This window comes from Rhinatrema bivittatum, chromosome 5 (assembly GCF_901001135.1).
Source record: "Rhinatrema bivittatum chromosome 5, aRhiBiv1.1, whole genome shotgun sequence".
NCBI lineage: Eukaryota > Metazoa > Chordata > Amphibia > Gymnophiona > Rhinatrematidae > Rhinatrema > Rhinatrema bivittatum.
In genome coordinates this window covers 20,581,245-20,609,225 of record NC_042619.1, presented here as the reverse complement: position 1 = coordinate 20,609,225, position 27,981 = coordinate 20,581,245, and the positions used below count along the sequence as shown (strand labels likewise).

At 45.6% G+C, this 27,981-nt stretch overlaps 1 protein-coding gene across 1 annotated transcript in view; it reads right to left on the bottom strand.

Moving 5' to 3' along the window:
- Nucleotides 1-4,544: 4,544 nt before the first annotated feature.
- Nucleotides 4,545-27,981, bottom strand: part of MRPL48 (mitochondrial ribosomal protein L48) — a 28,169-nt gene continuing 4,732 nt past the window's right edge. Inside the window, exons 3-8 of the mRNA XM_029602115.1 lie at nucleotides 27,157-27,194; nucleotides 26,283-26,371; nucleotides 15,593-15,762; nucleotides 8,202-8,304; nucleotides 7,705-7,794; nucleotides 4,545-4,733 (exon numbers count right to left, since the gene is read on the bottom strand). Coding sequence (XP_029457975.1) covers nucleotides 4,659-4,733; nucleotides 7,705-7,794; nucleotides 8,202-8,304; nucleotides 15,593-15,762; nucleotides 26,283-26,371; nucleotides 27,157-27,194 — 565 coding nt within the window. The 3' untranslated portion in view covers nucleotides 4,545-4,658. The remainder of the gene's footprint in view (nucleotides 4,734-7,704; nucleotides 7,795-8,201; nucleotides 8,305-15,592; nucleotides 15,763-26,282; nucleotides 26,372-27,156; nucleotides 27,195-27,981) is intronic.

Genomic DNA, 27,981 nt, shown 5'->3' with positions numbered 1-27,981 from the left:
AGAGACTGGAGAATAGAAAATACACATGAATAGGCAGAAGAGCACCAGTAAACAGCACTATTCCTAAAATGTGCTGGATAATATTTTTAATAACTTTATTTCACAACTAACGTAGTAGGAAAACTTAAAGAATGTGAATTTTACCTGTGAATAGTACCTTACAGGTACACATGGTCAGGACCTTCATCACTAAACAAGCGAAGCTTTTTGTTTATGATAAAATGTAACCGAACCTTTTTGGCACCTGTTAAAATGTACGATAGTTCACATTCACCCATCCTAATCTATGTGCCTACATGTAAACCGTTGCGATGGTATAACACTTAGCAACGGTTTTTAAATAAATAAATAAATAAATAAACTTGGTCGCCTTGGCATTCTTCCTTGGTACCATGAGATCGAACTGGGGGTTGCCCCATCTGCACCAAAGGAGCACAAAGGCCTCCACCAACACCCATTCGCTTGGGTCCAGTTGTTGCCTGCTGAGATAATCTGCCTGCACGTTTTCCACACCAAGCTACGTGAGATGCTGTGAGAGCCATTAGATGAAGTTCTGCCCAGGCAAAGAGTTTGTGAACTTCCTGAGTCACCAAATGACTCTTTGCTCCACCCATGCACTGCCCAGCCCTGAATCTGAGGGAGAAAGAACAACTGCGCCCTCCAAACTGCTCTTGTTTCCAGACGGTGGATTGACCAGGACACTTCCACCAGGGACCACTGCCCTTAGGCTGCCAGTCCTTGGCACATCACTCCTCATCCGCTAAGACTGGCATCCGTGGTCCTCTTTTATTTATTGTAACATGTTCAGTTGAATGTTCATTTCGACCCTATTGTTTTTGCCCCCCATTATCTTATTTGTTCTCCCCTCTATTGTTCTACCGTATGCACATTGTTCATTGTTCTACGTAAAGCTTGTTTAGCTGCACGTTTTGTTCACTGTGAACCGATGAGATGTTCCCAACGTTCATCAGTATATAAAAGCCAATAAATAAATTAAATAAATAAATAATACTACCCCGTCCTGAACCCCCAGATCCACTCCCTTCTCCAAATTGGACCACGACAGCCACCATGAGAGACTGGACCTGGCTTTCTCCTGGAGCGGCAACGGCAGTTGAAACGCCTCTGATATCAGATTCCAATGGGAGAAGAGAGCTTTCTGTAAAATGACGCATGTGTGCAAAAGCCCATGGCACCAAATCCAGCATAGAAGCTATGGACCCTGGGAGTTGAAAATAATCCCAAACCTTGGGGACTGACAGGTCCCTTAGTCGAAGCACATGCTACTGCAACCTAGGGTAAGAAACGCCCTGCCCATCTGGGTACTAAATCACACTGACAGATAATCTAAGGACTGGGATGGTATCAGTTAGTTCTTTGCCTGGTTTATCACCCAGTCCAGGGACTCCAGCCATTCCATCACTCGCCGAATGGAGCAGAGACACTCCACCTCTGACTTTGCCTGAATAAGCCAATTGTTGAGGTATGGATGGACCAGAATCCCCTCCCTTCTGAGGGCCACTGCCATTATTACCATCACCTTTGAGAACATCCTCGGCACCGTAGCCAGCCCGAAGGGAAGAGCTCGAAACTGAAAATGCTCTCCTAGCATTGTGAAGTCCAGAAACCTCTGATGGTCCGCTCTGATAGAAATAAGGAGATACACCTCCATCAAATCCAGAGAGGCCAGGAATTCCCCCTTGCGCACCGCCTCAAATCAATGTACGCAAGGTCTCCATCCAAAAGTATGGCACCCACAAAGCTGCATTGACCCTTTGCAGATCTAGAATGGGTTGAAAAGAATCCTCCTTCTTGGGAGCCACGAAGTACACGGAATACCTTCCCCGACCATGCTCTTCGTGCGGCACTGGGAGAATGGCTTCTAATTGCTGTATCGCAGCAGTGACCCGCACCGCTGCCTGCTTGCCAGGCGAAGCGCAACAGGACACCAGCAAAGCATCTCCGAGGGGCCGAGAGAATTCTAAAATGTAGTCATCCCTTCTTACTTCCAGCACCCACTGATCTGAAGTGATTTTGGTTACGCCTCATCAAAACAGGATAACCTTCCTCAGACAGCCACAAGGGAGGAGTGGACCAGCCTGTCTTCATTGGACAGGCTTTGCACCTCCTGAGCCCTATCCAGAACCATCTCTGGCTGGTCTACGGGTCCCCCGAAAGGACTGCTGTCTTCCTGAACCTTGCTTCTGTGAAGAGCTGGAAGAACTTCTATTGGAGTGAAACCTCCTTATATCATGGAAGCAAGAGCGAGGCGGAAAGGTCTTCTTAGTGCCCTTCTTATCCTTGCGCAATCTATTCCCTTTAGACTCTGCCAAATGCTTCATCAGCTTTTCCAGGTCTTCCCCAAACAACAGGTGTCCTTTAAAAAGGAGACTAGCAAGCTGCGCCTTCTCCAAAGATCCACTGACCAATTGCGTAGCCACAGAAGCCTTTGCGTAGCTACCGTGGACACCATACTCCTAGGCAAAGTGCAAAGCATATCACAGAGGGCACCCGCTACATAAGGCCCTCCTGCTTACAACTGAGCATTCTGGCCCGCATCCACAGAGGTTCCTCCGGCCTTCTCCTGCGCCTTCTGTACCCAGCACAAACAAGCCCTCTGCACAAGGCTAACACAGACTGCAGCCCTAAGGCTCAGAGCTGAGACCTCAAACAGTCTTTTCAACTGGATCTCTAGTTTCCCGTCCTGGACATCCTTCAAGGCTGCCGACCCTGCCACGGGAATGGTCGTTTTCTTTGTCACCACCGACACTGCCACATCCACCTTCGGCAGTTTCCACAGCTCTAAGGGGGTACAATCTGGCCATTGCCCTGGCCACCTTCAATCCCACTTCCAGGGAATCCCACTCCCGGTCAATTAGTTTCTTCACCTGCTTCGGCAAGGGGGAATGTCCTCTGGGGTCCAAAAAGACTCTCCATTACTGGGTTTACCCCTTCCATGTCCGAGTCCTCTTGGGCCAACTTAATCTCCAGTTCTTCCAGAACCTGAAGGATGAGAGGCCGCAATTCTTCCTTGTGGAATAACCTATCCACCCTAGGGTCATCCCCTTCTGCCAGAGGAACCTCGTCTGCATCCGGGTCCTCCAGCAGCCCAGCCCTCAGATCCGCACCCTAGTCCACCTGTGGGTCCAGCGGATCATTGCCCAGCGGAGCAGCGCCATCGGAATTAACGGAGGAAACAGTCACCGAGAGATCAATCTAGACCCAACAGGTGTAAAATGTCCCCCTTTCCTTGGAGGCGCCTCAGCACGGGACTTCTTAGCCTTGCCCCGTCCAGTCAAGAGGCTGGCCGCTTAACCACCAGCTCTTGCCTGGCGAGATAGGCCTCATGCATCAGCAGAACAAAAGCTGCGGAAAATCTGCCACGGTTCCCCTGTTCTGAGGGTGCCAGGTTCTCCCCGGCACCCGCTGACATCTCCTCCACCATCCGACCCCTGTAGCACAGGAGAAGGTGGGGGAGGGGAGTCCCTGCCTTCCTCATCAATGGGAGGACTCCTGATATGTGGAGCCAAAACGGCCACCGGCTTTGACTCCCCCCCCCTCCCCCAGCATAGAGCCTGATGCCCAAGTGCAGTGTCTGCTCCTAGAAACCTGAGTCGAGGCTCCCTTGCCTCCAGAGACACAGGCAGGGCAGAGATGGGTCGCACTGAGGCGAGAGAACCTCCACCCCCACAGGCCTGACATGATTTCCTGTGCTCAGCAGGAGATGGCATGGTGCGTGCGGCGCGGCTAAAAAATAAACTGAGCAGGAGAGAAAAATATAAAGCCACTGCTAACACCGCCGTCCCAGCTCCAGGTGCTGAACGGACAGCAGGAGCCGCGCGAATGCCGAGCAGACACAGCCGCATGACGGGGAGAACAGACCAACCAGCAGCCCCCCCCCCCCCCCCAGAAAAAACAAACACCTGAAGGCATAATCTCCTGATTCTGGGGATCCAGGACACTGCAACAGGCCGACTTGGGTGGTAGGCTCTCAGGGGGAGCAAGGGAACCAGAACCTCTGGCTTCCCCCCTCCCCCTCCCCTGGAATCCAGGGTCGAATATGGCCAGGGATATCCAACCCCTCACTCACCCTGCTCAACCAGAGAGATGGCCCATGAAGGAACTTAACACCTCTGGGTGCTTGGTCTTCAGAGCCTTCTATCTTTTTTTTTTTTTTTTTTAAACACTATCAGACTGTAGGTTTGCACCTCTACCATCTGCTGGAGACAGAGAAATACTGAGGGACTGCAGGTGGCGCTCTCGGTTATGTAGCAGTGCCTCAGGGTTTTGTTCTCTGCCTCCATCTGCTGGTCGGGATGCATAAACCCCACTTGTCTGGACTGATCTAGGGGATGAACAGGAATGTTTACTGCACATGCTTCAGGGTCCTTAACATGTTGATCATGCTGAGGACCAACATTAGCTGGAAATAAAAAAAAAAAAAAAAAAAAAAAAAGGTTACTTGGAAAGATGATCAGGCATATTTCCTGGCTCTTATCTCAAACATATAGGCAAAAACAGAGACAATAAAACACGGACAGTTCTTGGTTTTAAGGAAGTTTTAATGATTATTAATAAAAGTGATATTTCTCTGTCCGCGCGAGAGAATCCTATCAAACAGATGGTATTGAAACATCCACTTTCCAGGGCTCCCGGGCTCAGCTCATTTGTGCCATTAACTCTTGCAGTTCTGGCCGGGCTTTTAAACGCGTTTGGAAGTCTGCCTCGGTGTGCTGGAGAAAGAGACAAAAATTCATCAGATACGGGTCACGTTTCTCACTCTAACTTCTCACAATGTTCTTTGCAGAAAGCGCAGTGGACGCACGGAACAGCCTCCCAGTGGAGGCAGTGAGAGCAAACCCTGGTGGGGCGGGATAAAATAGGAAATCAGGTATGGTCTGCAATACTGCCAGGGGGAAGAAAAATGGGAAGATGAGATGGATCTTGTGGTCTTTGTCTACTGTGCTATATTAAACAACCGCATACAAGGCAATTAGAATTCTCTCCATCATAAGAAAACAGATTCGTCTAGGGCAACAAGCAGGAACTGTTCTGCAGCGCTCACTTATTTTATGGAGGATTAGGCCATCTGAAGTCAAGGAGGGACTTTTATTGCTATATACAGACAGTGCAATTCATAAAGCACATTTTGTATCAAAGCACGCAACTCTATTTACAACAGAAACCATAGCATCTAATACAAAACATCACATCAGCATAATAAAAACCAGCACACAAACGACCCAAAATGATATAACATGTAATTAAATCCAAACAATGTAAGACCTGTTATATATGAATGTCAATTTGAATCTGAGTGCCAGCAAAGGAGCTGCCAGAAGCAGCCGTCACTAACACACGGAGCTTCCTACACCGCTTTTCAGTGGCATAGTTCATACTTGCCAAATTAAACCTGCCACCACAGCACTGTACCACAAGTCTCTCTAGAGAATACCCAGCCCTTGAAGAAGGAGCCAGTCTCCGAAACATCTAGATGCCGGCTGTTCAAGATTGACTACAGTACAACACAAGATAAGTCACATTAAAGGCTTTATTTCAGCCGTTCATCAATGAAATAATCTGCAAGTGGACATCCTGGCATAAAGAGCTTCATCCACTGAGGTACCTAATGATTTAGAAGCCTTGCTCGGCTCATATACACGATAGCTGTAATACATATCAGCATCGTATGAAGGTACACTCAGATTCAAATTGACATTCATATATAACAGGCCTAATAAAAACCAGCAGCATAACGTCACGAGAAAATCAGCATCCTAAAACAGAGCAAAGCTGCTTGTTTATAATGGGTGTTCCCCATAGGCAGGACAAAATCAGCCACATAAGTAGGTGACATCAGCCGATGGTGCTGGTTGCTCTCTCAGAGGTCCGAGCCTGCATGGGGGTTACTGCACAGCTGCCGCCGCACGAGTCTCTTCAGTCTTTCTAGCAAGCTAACTTTCAACTCTGTGGGAAGGACGGTGGGATCGCATGGCTAATTTATCCTGTTTCTGCAGAGACCAGCCATTCTAGGCAAGCAAAATATGCTTTCTTCGTGAGGACTCCCAAGCTGAGGACTGCATGCAAGTAACCTGTGATTATTAGAGGTTGGGAGGAGAGCTGAAGGACTTAGTTAAATAAGCTTTTCAGAACTGTCTGGTCAAAACTTCTCTCTCGCTGTGAAGCATTTTCTAGACAGTAATGAGCAGTGAAGGTATGAAGAGAAGACCAAGTGAACAGCTTTGCAGATTTTATTTATGAAAGCTGAATGCAGAGGGGCTTAGGAAGCTGCAGTAGCCCTGGCCTGATGCGCTTTTACTATAAACATAGAAATGACTGCAGAAGAAGGCCAAACTGCCCATCAAGCTTTCACACTTTTTTTTTTCTCTCATACTTATCTGTTACTCTTGGCTCTTAGTAACCTTTTTTATTCTATTTCCCTTCCACCCCCACCATTAATGTAGCGAGCAGTGTTGGAACTGCATCTAAGTGAAACAGCTTAATTAGTTAGGGGTAGTAACCACTGCAATAAGCAAGCTACACCCATGCTTATCTGTTTATCCAGACTATGTAACTCAGTCCTTGTTGGTTGTTGCCTGAATATAGATCCACGTTTCTTCATTCCCCCCTGCCTTGAAGCAGAGAGCTATGCTGGATATGCATTGAAAGTGAAGTATCAGGCTTATTTGGTTTGGGGTGGTAACCACTGTAACAAGCCAGCTACTCCCCGCTTTTTTGTGAACGCATATCTTTTTCCACGTTTCCTCATTGCCGCTGAAGCTTAGAGCAATGTTGGAGTTGCATTAACCGTGTGTATGTTTATTGAATAAGGATATTATCTCCAGGCAGTAACCATCATTCCCATGAGCCACCCACTCTTCATTCCTATCCTCTAGACTTTATGGATCCACAGTGTTTATCCCACACCCCTTTGAAGTCCTTTACAGTTTTGGTCTTCACCACTTCCTCCGGAAGGGCGTTCCAGGCATCCACCACCCTCTCCGTGAAGAAATACTTCCTGACATTGATTCTGAGTCAGATGGATCAGATGTATTTTTCACTATTTTAAAGTGAGCTTTATCAGTGCTGGGTCTGTCTGTTCACAAGACTTGGGGGCGCTCTCCATTAACTAATTAAGCTGAAGTTTGGTGGAAGACGCTCATGCTGAGGTGCTATCACGCCTGCTACATGTCAGTCAAGTCAAACAAGAGCAGTGAAAGGCCTTCACGTAGGGCAAGTGGTGCCAGTGAATGCTGCCCCGCCGGGGACTATTGCTTAAGAGAAGGCTGCTGTTCTGCAAGCTTCACCTGGTCCCCACCCTCCCCTCCTCTCAGGCCCGTTCAGATCCTTCAGCGACCCACACACATGCATCCCCACAGTAGTGCTATACTAACTCCAAGCCTGAAAATTATTGTCATCTGGTTGCGATTCCTCTCACGTGACTTTCTAGTACATGAAATCCAAAAAAATACCATAGAAAAGAAATTGTTTTCCCATTTTCTCCTCCCTTCCTCCCAATGGAGATGCTAAGCACTTCAGAAGCCTCTCCCAATATCTACCAACTCTGCAGCAGAGAAGGCAGTCTGCAGCTCTCTGTCTGCTACGTGCAGTGTTGCTCCTTGAATAGCCACTAGGTGTCACTGCAGAGCACAATTCTCCCCCCACTCTGTTTCAGTAACACATTCTACATCTACCCACAGATACCTCTCTGACAGACAGATGGACTCCTTCAGGCTGGTTTATCTGAAGAACCTCCAGGACAACAGGCGCCAATGTCGAACTCATACCACTGACCTGAAATAAGAAAAAAAAAAATGCTGCAATGTGTGCACTGTCTGATGCACATAAGAATAAGGATAAAGGAGCATGATCCTTTCTGCTGCAATAAGGGTTATTTATCCCACTGTCTGCCTATGGCAAAAGTTATTAGGAAAAAAAAAAGGTGATAAATTCCCCTGGACACAGATTGCCTGGCCTATAAGCAAGGCAGAGGTAATAGAAGCCCCAGCAACATATATATGAGCTAAAATTGTCCAGTTAGACAGTCACGTGCTCAGGGCTTTTTCAACAGACACTGCTTACGACCCTCCTGGACGACAAACAGCCTCCCCCATCAAGCTCCCAGGGGCTTCAGGCTGTATGCCCAGCAGAATCCTTCCAACGTGAAATGCTACAGGATGACGTCAAGCCATGCAAAGTACCTGAATAATGCGCTCATGGGTCGTCAGCACGGCGTCTACGTACATCTTGGTGCCTTTTTCCTGCAGCAGCAGTATTTCATGGGTCTTTGTGGGCATGGCATAGCTGCAGAAACCACAGACAGCTATAAAACGGTTACACAATCAAGCCAAAGAATACAATAAAAGGACCCTAGCTGTTCAATCTTGGGGCTATAGAACCACACGGCCCAGTGCAAGGGTCTCTCGTCCAGACGCATCTTGGCTGTAAAACACTCAGGCCTAGAAGAGATCTAAGGGTGACCCTGCTGCTTAAGTGTTAAGAGGAGGCGAACATGAATGCCCACACTGGGTCAGACCCAAGCTCCATCACGCCCAGTATCCGGTTTTCAACAGTGGCCATTCCAGGTCATAAGTACTTGGCAGGATACCAAATAGTAGATAGATTTCATGCTGCCTGTGCAACTTTCCCCAAGTCTACTTGGTTAAACAACATTTATGGACTTTTCCTCCAGGAACCTGTCTAAATCATTTTAAACCCAATTATGCTAACTGCTTTAACCATATCCTCCTGATCTTAAGTTGAGTGAAAAGATATTTTCTCCAATTTGCTTTAAATGCGTTACACTTAGTAACATCACGGAGTGCCCCCTAGTCTTTCTATTTTTTGAAAGAGTTAAGCAATCAATTTGCCTTTACCATTCCACTCAGGAATTTACAGGCCTCTATCAAAGCTCCCTTCGGCCGTCTTTTCTCCAACCTGCAGGGCCCCAACCAGTTTAGCTTTTCTTCACAGGGGAATCGTTGATGTCTACAGGTGATGACCTTTGATACAAATTCTATAGTTTTTAAGGGAAAAGAAGCTTACATTTTTATGAGGCAGTCGAGTTTTATTTTAGCAGCATAAGATTTAATACGGTGAATATAGTTTTAAGTTTCTAAGGTTTACAGAGCAAAGCACTGTTGTGAAAACTGAGCTCTGTGGTATCTTGGGCACCAGCAGCTTGGGGAAACAGCCAGAAGGGATAAGGAGGCAGACTCTGGCTGTTCCCTTTTGTGCAATTTATTTGTAGTGGAAAAATGAAATGCAAAGCAAAACCAACAAATGATGCCGCTCACCTTAAAGTTCAGGAAGCACAGAGACATCACGCATAGCAAGTTTTCTCTTATGCTGCCCGGGGCTCCCCGGGGCAGCTCTAACCCTTCTGGACCCTGAATCCTTATAGCATTGTGAGGGCGGCCTCCCTTCACCCAGAATCCCTTGCGGGGCTGATCTTTAAGGATGACCGGGGTAGATAGTTGTGACCAGGTGGGATGAGGCAGTTTTCTGTACACTCCCCCACAAGCATAAACTCATGCGTTATCTCCAAGTTAACCTGCACTTGACGAACATGCAATGCCAGATTAAATTAGCCCAGATGAGAAATTAATGAAGCCAGTTTCTCTCACCCTTGGTCGTTAGTGGGTCATATTCCTGCAGAGATCCAGGGCCTGTCTCAAAGCAGAGCACGGGAGCCCCGGCAGGCAAATGACAGGAAATTAGAACCCAGAGGTCTGACAGATGTCTCTGTGAGGAATGTTGGCAGGAACAGGGTACAGAGGGACTTGGCCTGCCTAGATTTCAGCAGAAATAAAGCTGGCATATCTGACAAGGCAGCAACTCCAAGGTTAACAGAGCCGGCTATGCCCAAGCATGGAATTCAGTCTTAAGCCGATTATGATTACTTAGAGTATGGTAACATTAGGGCAAAAATAATTTTATAACTTAAGTTTTAATATATTGTTAAAGTTCAAGTATCTGTTTTATTTTTAATAGTATATTTTATGATTTTTGTACCGGATTTTTATTATGTTGGCACTGTTAATTTTATATTGTAACTTTTGTGCCTGGATGTAAACCATTGCGATGGGATAAAATTACCAAACGACGGTCTGTAAAAGAATCCAAATAAAAATAAATAGTTCACAGGCATAGTGAGCTACAACAATTAAAAGTTCTGGGGCAGAAAATCCAGTCTGTAAAGTCCTCACCTCCGTTTGGAACGTCATTGTATATTTGACTCAATAGGATCCAACGTTGATCTTGATTGGATGTCACCACCATCTATGGATATAAGATTGGTAGGCTACTGACAACATCTTCTGAGTCCAACTGCATGTGAATATGCTCATTGCTGGTAATGAGGTTCATTAGCGGACATTAAATGAACAATACCCACTTCATAGCTGGTTTCCTGCCTAGATACAACATTTCCACCAAGGTCATGCGCAGCAGCTCCTGTGTCTGAGGTGTACGTGCAAGGTGTAGCCAGAAGCCTGATTCACAGTCTCATATGAAGTTGTCAAGATCATCTCGTGGCTGAAGACTCCTTGTTTGTGTTGCTTAGGCCTGCATTTCGGTTCAGTCCGTGTGCATGGCTGCAGGCTCAGGTTCAATTATGCACATCCTTGATTTAGGTGGCTGGCTTATATCCTATTGTTCCATCCCCTTTAACATTTTGGTCGCCCTCCTCTGTAGCTTTTCTAGTTCTGCGATAACTTTTTTCAGATGCAGCGACTATAATTGCACACAATACTCAAGATGAGGTCGCACCATGGAACGATACAGAGGCATTATGACATCCTCCGTTTTATTCTCCAGTCCTTGCCTAATAATTCCTAACATGAACTGAAGATTTCAGCATGTTGTCCAAATTAATATCCAAATCCTTTTCTGGGTGGTAACTCCCAATATGGAATCCAACACTGTATAGCTACAGTTTGGAATTATTTTTCTCTATGTGCATCATTTTGCACTATCCACATTAAAAATGTCATCAGCCATTTGAATGTCCAATCTCTCAAATTCCTCCTGCAATTTCTCACGATCCACTTGTGTTGTCTGTAAATTGGACCACCTCATTCACTGTTCACTTTTTTCAGATCATTTATAAAATATATTAAAAAGCACCTGCCCCAGTGCAGATCCCTGGGGCACTCCACTATTTACCCTCTTCCATTGAGAAAAGTTGACGGTTTAGTCCTATTCTCTGTTGCCTATCTTTGAACAAGTTTGCAATCCACACTATGACATTTCCTCCTATTCCATGACTAACTTTCTCAGGAGTCTCTCAACAACGACTTTATCAAAGGCCTTCAGGAAATCTGACTATGCTCATCATTATCCACGTTTATTAACCCCTCCAAAAAATGTAGCAGATTGGTGAGGAGAGACTTAATTTGGGTAAATTTACATTGGCTCTGTCCCATTAAACCACATTCAATAATTTTGTTTTTTTAGAATAGCTTCTATCATTTTTCCCTGGCAGTGATGTCAGGCTCAACACTGTGTTTCCTGGATCACCCCCAGAACCCTTTCTGGGGGTGATCCAGGAAACACAGCAGCATTCAACCAGCTTTCAGCCAATTTACAGCAGCATTCAACCAGCACTCAGCCAACCTACAGCAACATTCAACCAGCACCAAACCAGCTCAATACAGCACTCATCCAACTCTTATCCGACCTACAATAGCATTCATACGGCCATTCCCCTGGTACCTATAACAAGCATTCACTCAACAGACAATGCTCTGCCGCCCACGCACCTACAAATCCCTCATCCCAATCATGATTTCCCCTACCACACAGTTTCTAGGTCTCACCTTATTTACCATCTTCCTATTTAACGCACAATCAATTACCAACAAAACTTTAATACTTAACGACCTACTGCTGGACTCAACACCGGATTTTTGCGCCATAACAGAAACATGGCTCAAACCCACTGACATCGCACTTATTAACCAACTACCAACACAGATCTACGACTTCTTCTCTATCCCAAGACAAAAAAAAAGAGGAGGGGGTATCTTTCTAGCTGCCAAAAAATCCCTGAGGTTCTCTCTCTATCCTATCAACACAAATACCAAATTAGAACTAGGATTGTTCAAATCAGAAGATCTCCAAATCCTTCTAGTCTACGCCCCTCCAGGCCTGCTAGAGTCAGACACCTCTCCTATTCTAGAAACTATAACTTTACACCTAAACCTTGACTCCCCAGCTATAATCTTGGGTGACTTCAACTTACATGTTGACAAAAGTCCCCTTTCAACGAACTGCGAAGCCTTCCTCACCGCAATGTCCGCAATGGGTTTCAAACAACAAATCAACAACCCACTCACAAAGCAGGACACACACTCGACCTCTTCTTTACAAATGCCGGCATTTCCCAAACAAATCAACCTGACTGTCAACAAGTCCCATGGTCAGACCACTCCTTAATCTCCACCAGCTTTTCCCTACTACAACCAGATTCCAAGCCTGACTCAAGACCTTCTTTCCTCTACAAAAAAACATGTAACTCTGATCTCCTCAGCAAACTTCTAGCCCCAGAATTACCATCCATCGATGTTTCTACACCTAACAGCGCTCTTCAATCATGGTCCAAAATAACAAAATCAGTAGCAAACACACTTTGCCCACTGACCACCAAAAAACACTCTTCAAAGGCATCCAAAAGACAACCCTGGTTTAATGATGAACTGAGAAATCTCAAACAACTACTTCGGCAGAAAGAAAAAAAATGGCGTAAAGCCCCTTCACCAGCCTCACTCTCAGACTACAAACGCACGCTCCACCAATACAAAAGCAGTACACAGAAAACAAAAAGAGACTACTATGCCCGTCAGGTTCATCACCTCATCTTTGACTCAAAAGCCCTATTCGCCTTCGTTTCCAATCTCACTAAACCGATCACTCCTGATATACCACCCGAATTCTCTCAGACCAAAGCAGACGAACTGGCTCTTCATTTCAGCAAAAAAATCTCTGACCTCCTCAATCAACTATCACTAACCACTAGCTCCCAAGACAACACATACCTTCTCCCTAACAAAGATATACAGCTTAAAGCATTCGAACCCATCACTCTCACAGAGATACAATCAGTGCTGAAGAAAATGAAACCTTCATCACACCCTTTTGATCAAATTCCTTCCAAAATGCTACTTCTCATTCCTGATACTATATCAAAATCCCTTGCCGAAATTATAAACTGTTCCCTCTCCCAGGGTATCTACCCAGATGATCTAAAAACAGCTTCAATCAAACCCCTCCTAAAAAAATCGAATCTAAATCCAAGTGATCCCAACAACTTCCGCCCTATTTCCAACCTTCCATTCATAGCCAAAATAATGGAAAAATTGGTGAACACCCAACTTTCCAACTACTTGGAAGACCACGGCATTCTGTCTCCAAACCAATATGGTTTTCGAAAAGCTGCAAGCACAGAAACACTACTTCTTGCACTTTCAGACTTCCTCCTCGCCGGCATCGATAAAGGCAAAGCATTTTTACTAATCCTCCTCGACTTCTCGGCGGCCTTTGACACCGTCAACCATTACCTCCTCTTAAAACAACTAGCAAATATTGGAGTGACAGCTACTTCACTAACATGGTTCAAAACCTTCCTGGAAAACAGAGGATATAGGGTCAAAATTCACAATACAGAATCCCAATATCACCACTCCACCAGAGGGGTGCCACAAGGTTCATCCCTCTCACCCACCCTATTTAATGTATACCTCCTACCACTCTGTCAACTACTCACAAAACTATGCCTTAAACACTTCCTCTTCGCGGACGACGTACAGATTGTGATCCCTATAAAAGATTCAATCTCGTCAACAATGGAATATTGGGATAGTTGTTTACTAGAAATCAAACACCTCCTTACCAGCTTAAACCTAGTCCTTAATGCGTCGAAAACGGAATATCTCCTTATAGCACCTGAAAACAACATCACGCTCTCAAAGCCACCTACCCTCCTACAAACCACCCATGTAAGAGATCTAGGAGCCATCCTAGATAACCGTCTTAACCTCAAACCATTCATAAACCGAACTACAAAAGACTGCTTCCACAAATTACATATTCTGAAAAGAATAAAGCCACTTTTCCACGCGCAAGATTTTAGATCAATCCTGCAAGCAATAATCTTCTCCAAACTAGATTATTGCAATTCTCTACTACTAGGCCTCCCAGCTTCTTACACCAAGCCTTTACAAATGGTACAGAACACAGCAGCTAGAATACTTACAAACTCCAGGAAAATCGACCATATCTCCCCCATCCTCAAAGACCTTCATTGGTTACCGATCCACTTCAGAATTATGTACAAAACCATCATGATTATCTACAAGAACATCCATCAACACACTCAACTTGACTTACAAATCCCTTTTAAAAAATACACAGCCGCCAGACCCATCAGGGAACATTACAAAGAATCACTTCAGGTACCTCATGCCAAAACTTACCAACATAAATCCTACAGTTCAAGAGCTCTTTCATCAGCAGGTCCAATCCTCTGGAACTCCATCCCACCGGACTTAAGACAAGAACCATGCGCCCCAACTTTTAGGAAGAGACTAAAAACGTGGCTTTTTAAAAAAGCGTTCCCAGAACTGGATTAAATTCCCCACCCATCAGCACAAACACAAAGTTAGTGAACTGTAATAAACCCACTAACTTCATACGCAGTCACAGCATCTTATTATTATAATTCACAACAGCACCATATTTGATCATTTTTGCTACTCATCTATATTTTTATACTATACATATTTATTAATTGATACAGTTGGATAAAATGTTAATATTCTTCCTTCAATTTCCTCCCCTTTCAGATCCTAGTTATTTTTCCCTGTTTTTTGTAACTTTCTCACATCCTAAATATTGTTATTATACCTGTTAAGTTTCATTCTATATGTGACGTTGAATTGGGAAATGTTTTACTATGTTACTCTCTGCCTTGACTCACATTGTTAATTGTAAACCGGGTTGATGTGATTCCATCATGAAACTCGGTATAATAAAAATAATAAATAAATAAATAAAATAAATAAAGATGGGTGTTGCATTGGCCACCCTCCAGTCTTCACATTCAATAGACAATTTTTTTGTGATAGGGTACAAATTGCTACTAATAGATCAATTTCATTTTGAGTTCTTTCTGAAATCTCAGGTATACACCATCTGGTCCATGTGATTTGCTACTCTTTAGTTTTATAGTTTGCCCTATTACATCTTCCAGAAAAAGGCCTTTTGGAGCTCCGAGAGCTGTGTGTGTCGGGGCCTGGCTAATTCATGCCTCCTCATTGACCGAGAACACACAACAGGCTAAAAATCACAAAGTGCTTCCCTGTCTCTTCAAGCTTTAGTGTTTCATCATCATTATGTTCAAGGAAGGAAATAGTCCATGCATAAAAGTAGGGGCATTTGGAGAGATCCGTCATTACCCGGTGTGTTTGTGTATGTGTTGGTCTCTGTGTGAAGGGATTCTCCTGCCCAATCATCCACAGCTGCATATGGAAAAAAAAAAAAAAAAAAAAAAAAAAAAAGAGTCAAATGCAAGAGAACCGCCTGCCCACCGTACCTTTCCTCCACTTTGACGGCTAGGCGGCTGCAGAGGTTGTGGATGTACTGCATGTAATGCTCCACCAGGGTCATGTCGTAGCCAGACACACACATGTTCAGAGTTCCATACTCATGGTCAGTACCAGCCTTCACCTGCCTCTCCGGCAGCTGCTCTTTTCTCTTCTTGACCTGTACACAGGTTAGAAAATAGGTATCACAGTCAAACGCATATCCCGAAACTGCGGTATCAATGGTACAAACCCCTCACAATCCCGGAGAGCACAATCTTTTACGGCCATATCAGTCCTGCAGAAAACCACATCCTTTGCAGGCCCTAATACCTTTTATGCAGGGGCCAGCTTTAGGGAAAGGCAAGTGGGAGAAGTCACAGGGGAGCCATGCGATAAGGGCTGCTGCCAGCCAGGGGCTACCACTCCCACTGAGCCAGCCACAGGTGATGTGGAACCCGCAGCCAGAGTCCCTCCCCCACGGGCATACCACAGCCAACGCAGCCGCTGCCCGGCAAGACGGGTACAAACTTAGACTGAGTGCCCTCTGGGGGCAGGGACATATCTACGGTACCTGAACGCGATCTGCTCTGAAGCGGCTGAAAGGCAGATTCTAAATGAAATAAATAAAAGTGCCAGCCCACGTGGAAGAACTGGATGAAGGCCCTTATGAAGAGTCCTACAAGAAGCCGCTCCCCTCCCCTGACCCCAGAGTGGAAGCCCATGTGACAGGGGTGCCGCCCTGGAAAGAGAGAACCCCCTTCCACCCCACCCTGAGAGCTGGAGGAGCTGCGCAGACACGAGTGCATCGCTGCCAAAGAGCCCTGAGCAGGGTCTGGGGATAACTCCCCCGTTGGAGCCGCAGAGGAGAGAGAAAGGAAGGAAGGGGCCATGAATCCGGAGGCCTATGATAGACCCGAGGAAACTATCCCCCCCTCCCTACGCCATGCCAATTTGAAAGTGGGCGGGGCAAAGAAAACCCATTGGCATCCCACCCCCTGCTAAGGAGCATCTAAAGAAGGGGATGTTATCCGAGCATTCCCGACCATATAGGCTTCCTCTGTCGATTCCGCTTTTCATGTTGGGCCAATAGAAGGGATCACAACCTCCAGAGAATCCAGGGAAGAGGGAGAAAAAAAAAGCAAGCCCCGTCCACCTGAATGCAGACATTTCGAACATAGATTAATGATTTAATAAGGACATGGGTTTCTTCACCCATTATCAGACGTAATCCTGGCTTGGTATCAGTTTCCCCACATCTCACACCCCAATTCTAATACACCTCGTAATGTAGCCTACGAATCATTTGCATATTCAGGTAGTTATCATCCTCTGCCTTCACTGCTCATTCTCTTTTAACCTGAGGAAGGTGCATGGCTCTCGAAAGCTAGTCAGTCAGGCCAATAAAAAAGGCAATGGCCTACCTTACATTTTTTTTTTTGCTGCTGACCTTTACTTCCATGCATTTAAAAACAATAGTTTGCCTTTAGAGGAAGCTTTCAGAGTTTAGGCTGGAACACGATGTTTCAGACTGTTTGGGGTAACTGTTCTCAGAAGCGACATGGCCATTCCCCCCACACTTTTACCACCAACTTCCAAGCATCCCCGCCCGAGTCCAGCATCAAACCACGAGCCTCCGCAGTACAGAAGAGACGTCCATGTTAGTTTGTCTCTTGCTACCGCCATTAGTCCCACAGGGGAAGGGGACAGCACACTTTCCCAGACCAAAGCAAAGCAATGGAGAAATGGTTATAGACTCTGAATCTGGCTGTGAAGCACTGGAAGCACGTACACTCCACTTTATTGGGTAGGGTGAATGGTATCAAAGTGACACCCATAAGCTCTACTGAATTCTCTTTTCTTGCATCTTCTCCTGGCTACTCCAGACTATCGGGCCGATACAGTACAGTGCGCTATGTTAACCCGCATTTGGATGCGCGATTGACGCGCTAGCTTTACCCCTTATTCAGTAAGGGGTAATAGCGTGCCAAAAACGCGTGTCCAAAAACCCCCCCACCCCCGAAACTAATAGCGCCCGCAATATGCATATGCATGTTGATGGCCCTATTAGTTATTCCCTCGCGATCCAGAAAGTAAAATGTGCAGCCAAGCCGCACATTTTACTTTCAGAAATTAGCGCCTACCCAAAGGTAGGCGTTAATTTCTGCCGCCACCGGCAAAGTGTACAGAAAAGCAGTAAAAACTGCTTTTCTGTGCACCCTCCGACTTAATATCATGGCGATATTAAGTCTGAGGTCCCGAAAGTTAAAAAAAGTAAAAAAAAAAAATAGAAAACAACAATTTTTAAATGGGCCCGCGGCTTGCGGGTTGAAAACCGGACGCTCAATTTTGCCAGCGTCCGGTTTCCGAACCTGTGGCTGTCAGCGGGCTCGAGAACAGACGCCGGCAAAGTTGAGCGTCGGCTGTCAAACTCGCTGACAGCCGCTGCTCCTGTCCAAAAAGAGGCGCTAGGGACGCGCTAGTGTCCCTAGCGCCTCTTTTTACCACGGTACTAAATTTAAATAAATTAATTTACTGAATTGCGCGCACAGGAGAGGGGCACTCGCCCGCTCTCCCACGATTTTTACTGTATCGGCCTGTAAGTCTTTTTAAAGAAAGAAAGAAAAAAAAAAAAAGGTATAGCTGAATTAGTTGGGTGGATGGGCAGAGTAGACAGGCCATACGGCAAGGCTGGCCAACTCTGGTCCTCAAGAGCCACAAAACAGGTCTTGTCTTTAGGGCACCCACAATGCATGTGCAATGGCCGATACCATTTACGGTTCTCCGCATGGCATACTTCACCCCGTCTAAGATCTAGAAATATGGCAAGGTGTTAATCTGACAGGTGGATGACACATATGTTCGCCAATCTGCCGATTCCCTGAAACTCCCGACTTTGGAGTTCTAAACCAAAACGTTGAATTGAAATAACCTCAAAAGCTGAAGGATTTTCTAAACTTCCTCAGAGGCATGAATACCAACCATGGAGAGGTTTAGGTTTATGTTGATGAATATATTTTTTCTTTTGTAAATCCATTAAGTCCTCACTAAAAATTTGAATTGAAAAACAAAAAATGAAAACATAAAGGGACAGTTCCATCCTTCAGCTGGCGTACAGGAGCTCCAGTTTCATTCCATAGACTCTCCTGCTCTTTGCTGTGATCCAGGAAGCTGCGCGCTATCAGCTATGGAAAGTTTGTTTTTCTTTAATGCATTTATTTCATCTCCACATCTTATAAAAAGTGTCCTGGGGCACAGAGAGTTGCAGCAGATCACTTTCTCGCGCTGCTTGAAACTGGCTTTGACTAGTTACGTGCTTTGACCCAAACCTGCGTCTCAGTGCACTTCCTGAGATCCTTTTCCCCGACTTGGCATTCCTCATGGCACAGATCTCTGTACACGGTGCGAATAGGAACCCTTGTGGAGCTTCCAGCCAGCAGCCTGGCTCTTCTGAGGGAAGAAGAGTTCCCTTTACCTTAGACAGATTGTTGAACACCAATGAAAAGATGCACAAATGGACGGTGGCTCCGACAGAGGCCTTGACGATTGGCACTGCTGCTCATGAGTTTCAAACTTGGGCTCATTCAACACCCTGTGTGTGCTTGGTATGGAGCTAAAATATTTTGTTGCTATCTCTTCTGCTTTCTGTCCCTTTTTCTGATTCTACAGTTCAGTGGCGTAGCCAGAATTGATTTTTTGGGTGGGCACAAGGTTAACATAGGTGGGCACAAGGCATGCAGGTCTACTAGTTGTTTTCTTACTGATAAATAATGCCATATACTGCACCCTAGAATGGCTTTCTAAGTAGTTTGCAACAGCCATTATGTGTCATGTATGAAACTTTAAATAATTTACTTCAATTATTTCAAGTATAGAAAACAATCAAATCCAATCATATAATAAAACAAAAATTAATGTATTCTTTCATGAACCATCTTTGCAGAAACCCAGAAATCTTCATAAATACAATAAAATATAATTAATCATCAGAACAGGTGCAACGCAGAGCTAGGGCAATTTACATTACAAGTAACATGAAAAAAAAAATTCAAATTCTGGTGTAATCTCAGCAAAAAATAACCCTCCACCGCTATTTGTGAAGTAACAAACTCTTGCAAAGAAAGAGGCATCTGGAACCTTGCCATACAGTCACAGCACTGACTCTCAGGATTCAAACAGCAACCTTATGAAAAAGCAGCAATGCAAATACTACACCAGGCCCTAGAACATTGATACATCACCTACGGGAATAACAGAACAGGCTGGACTACTACTACAGAGAAACTATATGCTAGAAATACTCATTTCTGTCACAAACAGGCAAAACTGAGACCGACCCTTACCTAATATAGAAATAAGAGACTATAAATTAGAAACAGAAACATGTAGATAAAGCCAAAATAGAAAGCCTGAGAAACTAAAATATCTGAACAGTGGAATACTTAAGAAAGAGCAAAATACAAAAATATAAGAATACACACACATTCCCAAAGATGACATATTTAAATTGCTAACATCTTTCTCTCTCTCTCTCTCTCTCTCTCTATACATATATATATTTTATTTTTTTTTTTACCTTTGTTGTCTGATCTTTGTATTTTTCTAATCAGTTGGTCCTGGTCTCTCTCTCCCATTTTTTCCCTTGTCGCTCATTTCCTAATTCCTCTTCAGTGTCTTTTCTACTACTGTCTTCTTCCCTTCCACACACACACACACACACATATATATATACACATACTCGCTTTCTCCCACAGACTCCCTCACACACTCAAGCTCTCACTCTCGTATGCTCTCCCCTCCCCCCCCAGCTCACATTCTCTGCAGACACACATACAAGCTCTCACTTTCTCACCCCTCCCCAGGCTTATATTCTTATGCACACACAGACGCACATCCAGGCACCCATTCTCATCCACACACACACAAACCCATTCTCCCATTCTCACCCACACATACACACATTTAAGGTCCCATTCTCACCCACACATACACACTTTCAAGCACCCATTCTTACCCACACATTCAAGCTTCCATTCTCACCCACACACACAAACCCAGGCTTCCATCCTCACCCATATATATACACATTCAAGCTTCCATCCTCACCCACATATTCAAGCTTCCATCCTCACCCACATATTCAAGCTTCCATCCTCACCCACATATTCAAGCTTCCATTCTCACCCACACACACAAACCCAGGCTCCCATTCTCACCCATATATACACACATTCAAGCTTCCATCCTCACCCATATATACACACACATTCAAGCTTCCATCCTCACCCACATATTCAAGCTTCCATCCTCACCCACATATTCAAGCTTCCATCCTCACCCACACACATTCAAGACTCCATTCTCACTCCCATACCCACCCAGGGTCCGATTTTCACCCACACACACAACAAGGCTCCCATTCTCATCCTCACATACACAGTCAAGCCTGTGCACAGTTTCCGCTTCCTCCCCCCAGAGCAGGAAGATCAGCTGCCTCTCCTGCTGCCACTGGCCTCCTGCTATCTTCGGGCCGTATGGCCGACCGATCTTCCTGTTTGGGGGGGGGAGAGCGGAAGCGCCGCGCACAGTTTCCGCTTCCTCCCCCTAGAGCAGGAAGATCAGCTGCCTCTCCTGCTGCCACTGGCCTCCTGCTATCTTCAAGCCATACGGCCGACCGATCTTCCTGCTGGGGGGGGGGGGGGAGAGTGGAAGCGCCGCGCACAGTTTCCGCTTCCTCCCCCCAGAGCAGGAAGATCAGCTGGCCTCTCCTGCTGCCACTGGCCTCCTGCTATCTTCAAGCCATACGGCCGACCGATCTTCCTGCTCTGGGGGGAGGAAGCGGAAACTGTGCGCGGCGCTTTCGCTCTCCTCCCCCCCCCCCCCCAAACAGGAAGATCGGTCGGCCATATGGTTGTAGGACCGCTTCCCCACGTGAGCCGTGATGGCGTGCCAAGCATGGGTTCTCCTCTTCACTGTCGCGGGGATGGGATCCCGCGACAGCCTTGTGGTTCTGGTGTCAGTTGGGTGGGCCAGGGTCTAAATTGGGTGGGCAGCTGCCCACCCAGGCCCACCCGTGGCTACGCCACTGCTACAGTTACTTTGGCGATCTGGAAATTTATTCCAGGTGCACCAACACAAGAGACTTGAAATTGCACTCAACGTTTCCCAGCTTACAAGTAAGGTTCATTCCTATCATGGTATGCACAAAGCCAACCTAGTAGGAGTCACTGAGCTGACTTTCTGGGGCCTCCTTCCTCTCTTTTATATGTTCAAAGGATTTAAAATGTCCCCATCAGCAGTCTGGACTTTAAGCTCTGCAGATATAGCCCAGGCAAAAGCCCCCTAAGATGGGGAGAGGAGAGCATGATAAAGGAACCAGCAGACCTTAGGTTTTACAAAAGTTTAATACAAGTGGCCGTCTCCGTTTCAGGCGCTGCCCGCTATGGGTCCCCTTGAATCAATCCAGACAGTAACATAGAAGATTATGGCAGAATAAGTCCAAGTGGCTCACTGTCTGCCTAGTTATATTGTAAATGAGATGTACATATCTTTTGAAATCAGGCAAATGGAACATGCCCTTTAAAGCAAAAGTAATTTTTCTTTAGACTGCTTTTTGAGTTTTTATTTTTTTAGCTCAAGGTGGTTTACAGCAGTTTTCAACTATGATAAGTCCCTGCCCCAAAAAGAGATAAAGTTGACGAGCAGCGTCAGTGGGAGAACTGGGATTTGAACCCTGGTTCTCAGCCTACTGCTGTGACCACTAGCCTACTCCAAGTGCCCCTCTGAAGCAGAAGTACAGCCAGACATCTCCCACATCAGCCTGCCTGGGTCCCGCTGCTTCCTTACAGAGTTTTAATCTGCATCCTTTTTTTTTATTAGCCAAACAGATAACGTAACGAGCACAGGGGCGGGAGATTTTAGGAAAATATGTAAAGTGTGCCAGGTGGGGGCAGTTGCCAATAACAAAGGTCAAATTGTTTCAGAAAGGGCATGTGTGCGTTTGTATGTGCAACCAGATCCCCAGTGTGACACCTGCATGGAGCTCTGATGATGATCATAACAGCTGCAGCCCCAGATGTGGATTTCTAATGACAGGTGTGGCTAAGTGAGAACAGCTTTAAAAGCGTAACAACATTAGAGATGTGTTTCGGATAAATGTTTCGTGTCGGGCTTCATTTCAGAGCTCCCCTGTGGGAATTTCGTTTTTCCTGTGGTTCATTTTTTTTTTTCGGGGGCCCTGATTTTCGGGTTAGTGCGCACCATCGGGAGTTAGCGTGCACTAACCTGGCAGAGTTAGCACGCACTAACTCCCATTAGCGCGTACTAACTCAAAAATGAATTTTTTCTGAAATTTCGGAAAAAGTTCTATCATTTTTCGGTTCTCCCAAACCATTCCGAATTAGGCAATTTCATTGACATTGCCTAATTCAGGAAAAATGATTGCAACTCCCTACTTAACATTACAGGAGAAATTAGATACAAATATTGAAAAAAAAAATGGAAACAATTATTTAAACTCCATTTCTGCCCTGCTGCTTTAGGTGATATTCTTCAAGACCCACTCAGTGCCTGGCGCACAGGGAAAGTGTGAAAGGCTCTTAGAAAAGCACCAACTATTGATCCATGCAGTGCTCGGTATCAGAGAAAAAAACTGCAGGGAAGGGACTCAGTTCTGCAGCAGCCAAACCTGGAGATTTCATCTTCCTGAATACAGTGAAGTCAGTGGGAGCTTAAGAGCTGCTAATGAGAATCAAATGTGCAACAGTAAGACACTTTCTGCTGTGAAATCTGCTGTCTATTAGCCAGGCTGCAAAGCCTCTTTCCTTACTGTCCTCAAGAAGCTGGAACGTGCAGCGTGCAGAGATTTCTGGGTTCATCCAAGCATGAGGTGTGCGCTGCTGCAGACAGCCGCCCTCTCGCCCACTGCCATCCAGACACAGCAAGTGCCCCCTGAGGCCTCCTCCCTACCCACAGACAGAGCTAAAAAAGACACCACTAACCCAAGCACAGCTACCCCACCCTACGTACAAGCATAGCTGTCCATTTCTCCTTCCCCTACTTAAATCTGGAGGGTATGGAAAGAAAGCCCATCAAGCAAAGAACGAAAAAGCAAAAATATCCAACGAAAAAAAAAAAGATGCAAAAGGCAACTGATGGAAATTCAATACCTTTAATTGGACACGGGACCGCCCTCCCGGCCTGCCCCCGAACCGTCGCCTGACCCCGGACACGCCCCCAGACACACCTCCATCGTGCCGACACACCCCCTGGACACGCCCCTCCCACCCCTTTTACGAAGCCCCGGGACTTACGTGCGTCCTGGGGCTTTGCACGCGCCAGCGGCCTATGCAAAATAGGCCGCTGGCGCGCGCAGGGCTTTTAAAATCTACCCCACTATGTGCAATAAATTGACATAAAAAACCATGTCAAACAACTTTGAAACAAAACCTGTAAATTCATAACCAAACAGAAGTTTGCTGAAAAGAATATGGCTGAGCGGACAACTCTCCCCTCTAACCCGGGCGGGCTCTGGACTGATCTGTTGGTACCACAGGAACGAAAATTATCAGGTAAGAACCAATTTTCTTTTCCCTGTACGTACCCGGATCAGTCCAGACTCCTGAGATGCACCAAAGCTTCCTAGAGAGGGTGGGACCTGGAGAGGCCTGCTCGCAAGACACCTTCACCAAAAGACCTGGAATCCGAAAATCCCAAATCCAAACGGTAATGCCTTGCAAATGTATGCAGCGACTTCCAAGTCACTGCTCTGCAAATCTCTTGCAGAGACACCAACTGAGCCTCAGCCCATGCAGCAGCCTGCGCCCGCGTCGAATGAGCTCGCAACCCGGCAGGAACCTGACGGCCCGTGAGTATATACATTGACTCAATAGCCTCCTTAAGCCACCTAGCAATCATTGCTTTGGAGGCCTTGGTACCCTTCTTTGGACTGCTCCGTAACACAAAAAGATGATACAGAAATATGGAAGGAGGAGCCCTAAGACTATCCAGAATGGGATCCGCCCCATCCACTTCTGGAGCTTCTTGCGGAGGCTTTAAACCAGTGTTGCCAACCTCGCTTATTTACCACGAGATTGGGCTTCTTTTTGTAGTCATTTGCGGGGTTTTTTTTCCGATTCGCCGGTTGCTTTTAATTGGGCTATTTTTTCTGCCAGTCGCTTTTTTTGGGCTTGTTGGGTGGGACGTGTGCTCTGAATCATGTTACAGTGATTGGCTGCTGCTGCGATGAAGCCTGTCCATAGCAGGCGCACCCTATGCCTATATTGCAGCAGTAATCCAATCAGAGCAGAGCTGCAAGCCTTGTTGATGCACACGACACGAGCACAATTTGTGGGCAGACCTGGAACGGGAAAGGCCAGCAGCAAGCAACAGCAAAGTGATCTTCAGACTGTGCAGCTACAGCCAGGTATCAGGAGGGGAGGAAGTAGTATGTTGGGAGGGGGGAATGAGAATGTGGGGGCCAGAGATGTGCTCGGAGGGGGGGTGGGGAGGGGGGAATGAGAATGTGGGGGCCAGAAATGTGCTCGGAGGGGGGTGGGCAGAGGAGAATGTGGGGGCCAGAGATGTGCTTGGAGGGGGTGGGGAGAGGGTGGGGGCCAGAAATGTGCTCGGAGGGGTTAGGGAGGGGGGAATGAGAGTGTGGGGGCCAGAGATGTGCTTGGAGGGGGGTGGGGAGAGGGGAATGGGGGCCAGAGATAAGAACATAAGAAATTGCCATACTGGGTCAGACCAAGGGTCCATCAAGCCCAGCATCCTGTTTCCAACAGTGGCCAATCCAGGCCATAAGAACCTGGCAAGTACCCAAAAACTAAGTCTATTCCATGTTACCATTGCTAATGGCAGTGGCTATTCTCTAAGTAAACTTAATAGCAGGTAATGGACTTCTCCAAGAACTTAGCCAATCCTTTTTTAAACACAGCTACACTAACTGCACTAACCACATCCTCTGGCAACAAATTCCAGAGTTTAATTGTGCGTTGAGTAAAAAAGAACTTTCTCCGATTAGTTTTAAATGTGCCCCATGCTAACTTCATGGAGTGCCCCCTAGTCCTTCTATTATCCGAAAGAGTAAATAACCGATTCACATCTACCCGTTCTAGACCTCTCATGATTTTAAACACCTCTATCATATCCCCCCCCTCAGTCGTCTCTTCTCCAAGCTGAAAAGACCTAACCTCTTTAGTCTTTCCTCATAGGGGAGTTGTTCCATTCCCCTTATCATTAATTCTGTTACATTCTATGCTTGGGTCTCCTTTTGAAATGCCCTAACCACAGCATACATAGGCACTGATCAAAGCTAACCGTGCTGCAAGTGTGCTCAGTGTGACACCGTGCAATGTGCTAGTGCCGGCCCAGCTGGTGTTACTGGTTTTCCACAAATCCCAGAGCAGGCCAGGGAATTGAAACAATATACATGGGCATGTCACTAAACTAAGCAGAATTCCCACAGTATAATAGTTGTTCAATTCATTCTACAGTTCTGACATTAAAGCTTGGTGGTGATAGGCAAGACATGTAAAGCAGATCACCTGAGCTTGTGTACGCCTTTCTAACTTGCCTCTTAGCAGGGTACCTGAATTATTATTATTATTATTTTTTTTTTTTACTTCTTAGGGTTTTAAAAGAGCAAAAGGCCCAGAGGACGGACTATGTAGCAGCTCCATGACAAGCAGAGATACCCACCGGCTCCTCGGGCAGCAAATGCCGGAACCTGCCGATGCCATGGGTGGGCTTGGACCGATGTTGCCTCTTGCTACTCAGCAAAATGCCACCTTGAAGACAAAACCAAATTTCAGAATGGCTTACACACCAAATTCACGTCATGTAAAACTATAAAAAAGCAGAGAGGGCATCACAATTGCTACAGGGTTTTTCCAGACCATCAATCTGTGGTGTCAGGACTAGCCTCCCTAATTATTATATTATAAATGAGATGTTAATATCTTTTGAAAAATCACCCACTTTGTAACATGCCCTTTAAAGTGAAAACAAAAAGTAATTTTTTTTAATGGATTTAAAGATATTACATTTTTTTTTTAGAATACTTTCAAATTCCTTTTTCTTGTTTGTTTAGCTCAAGGTGGTCTACAAGATGGGACACAGGCTAAAGCCTCCATTAAAGAGACAAGCAGCATTGCGACAGTGTCATGCCCTGAGCATGCACCTCCGAGATGCTATAAATAGACTCCGTGCTTGCACTAGGAGTCCATAGAGGAAGGAGAGGGATCAGTCTACCTACTGCTGCTATCTCTGTTCCCTCCATGTACCACACCTTCGCCGTTACTGTCACGGGGTCTGTGACCCACAGCCTATCAGCAGCACTGCAATGCCTTTACATGATAATACGGGCACCTGCGTGCACCACAGTCACAAATGTCCGTCCAGCCACACCTTTTAATTCACAGTTCCACAGCATCAACAGTGACAGAAACAAAACGTAATAACTGGAATTCAGAGCATAGCATAAACCAATGCCAATAAACAGAAAAACTGTAGACTTGATTCCCTGTATTCTCCCACCCAAGGAAAATCCTTGACAAAGAATATTTTAGCTTACCTGCCGAACAGAATGGAGGCCGTCTTATTGCTGATAACCTAAAAAAGGAAAGGATTTTGTAACTATAAATTTATAATTTTTGGTTTTCACCAAGTGGTAACCTTGAAGGAGAAGCCTCCCAGTCCAGTAAGCTGCGTGTCAGCCTCAAAGTCCACAGGGTGCGTACGGTGGCAAATAGCAACATTTCTTGGCTCTGTAACTTTTTTTTTTTTTGTCTTATACCTATTTTTCTTTTTTCACCCTAATACATTTTATGGCATATTTTCACCCGGTTCTGGAATTTAAAAATAAACAAGCTTGTAATCATTTTTATTGGCATAAAAAAAACCCACACTAGAAAATACATGTGTACACTATCCAGCTTGCCCATGAGAATTTATATCAGTCCTTTCATCTCATTAAAAAAACTGCTGCAAGTCATTTTATAGAGAACAAAAAGCGATCTTTAAAGATTTAAACTCTCATAAACAAGTTCAGCATATCTTGTTAAAAATCCTCTTAAAACCATTTAGGATGTGAATTTTACGCAGGTAAATGGGCTTTTGAAAACTCCTTTGCTACATGCTACTGTATGGCACTTAACGCCTTTGAAATTCACTCCTCAGGGAACTTCCTTTAGAAAACGCAGATACAGGTGCAAGTCACAGGGGATCTGCGGCACACCACGAGCCCAAAAAGCACATGTGCGAGCAAAATAAAAAAACAGCCATATAAAAGAAACTGCTAAAACAAACCACATAAAACTGCAAAACAGTCCAACGTACAATTTTAACTTAAAGCATTTCATTGGAACAAATCCCACTGTCCCCGAGTAATTACAGCAAT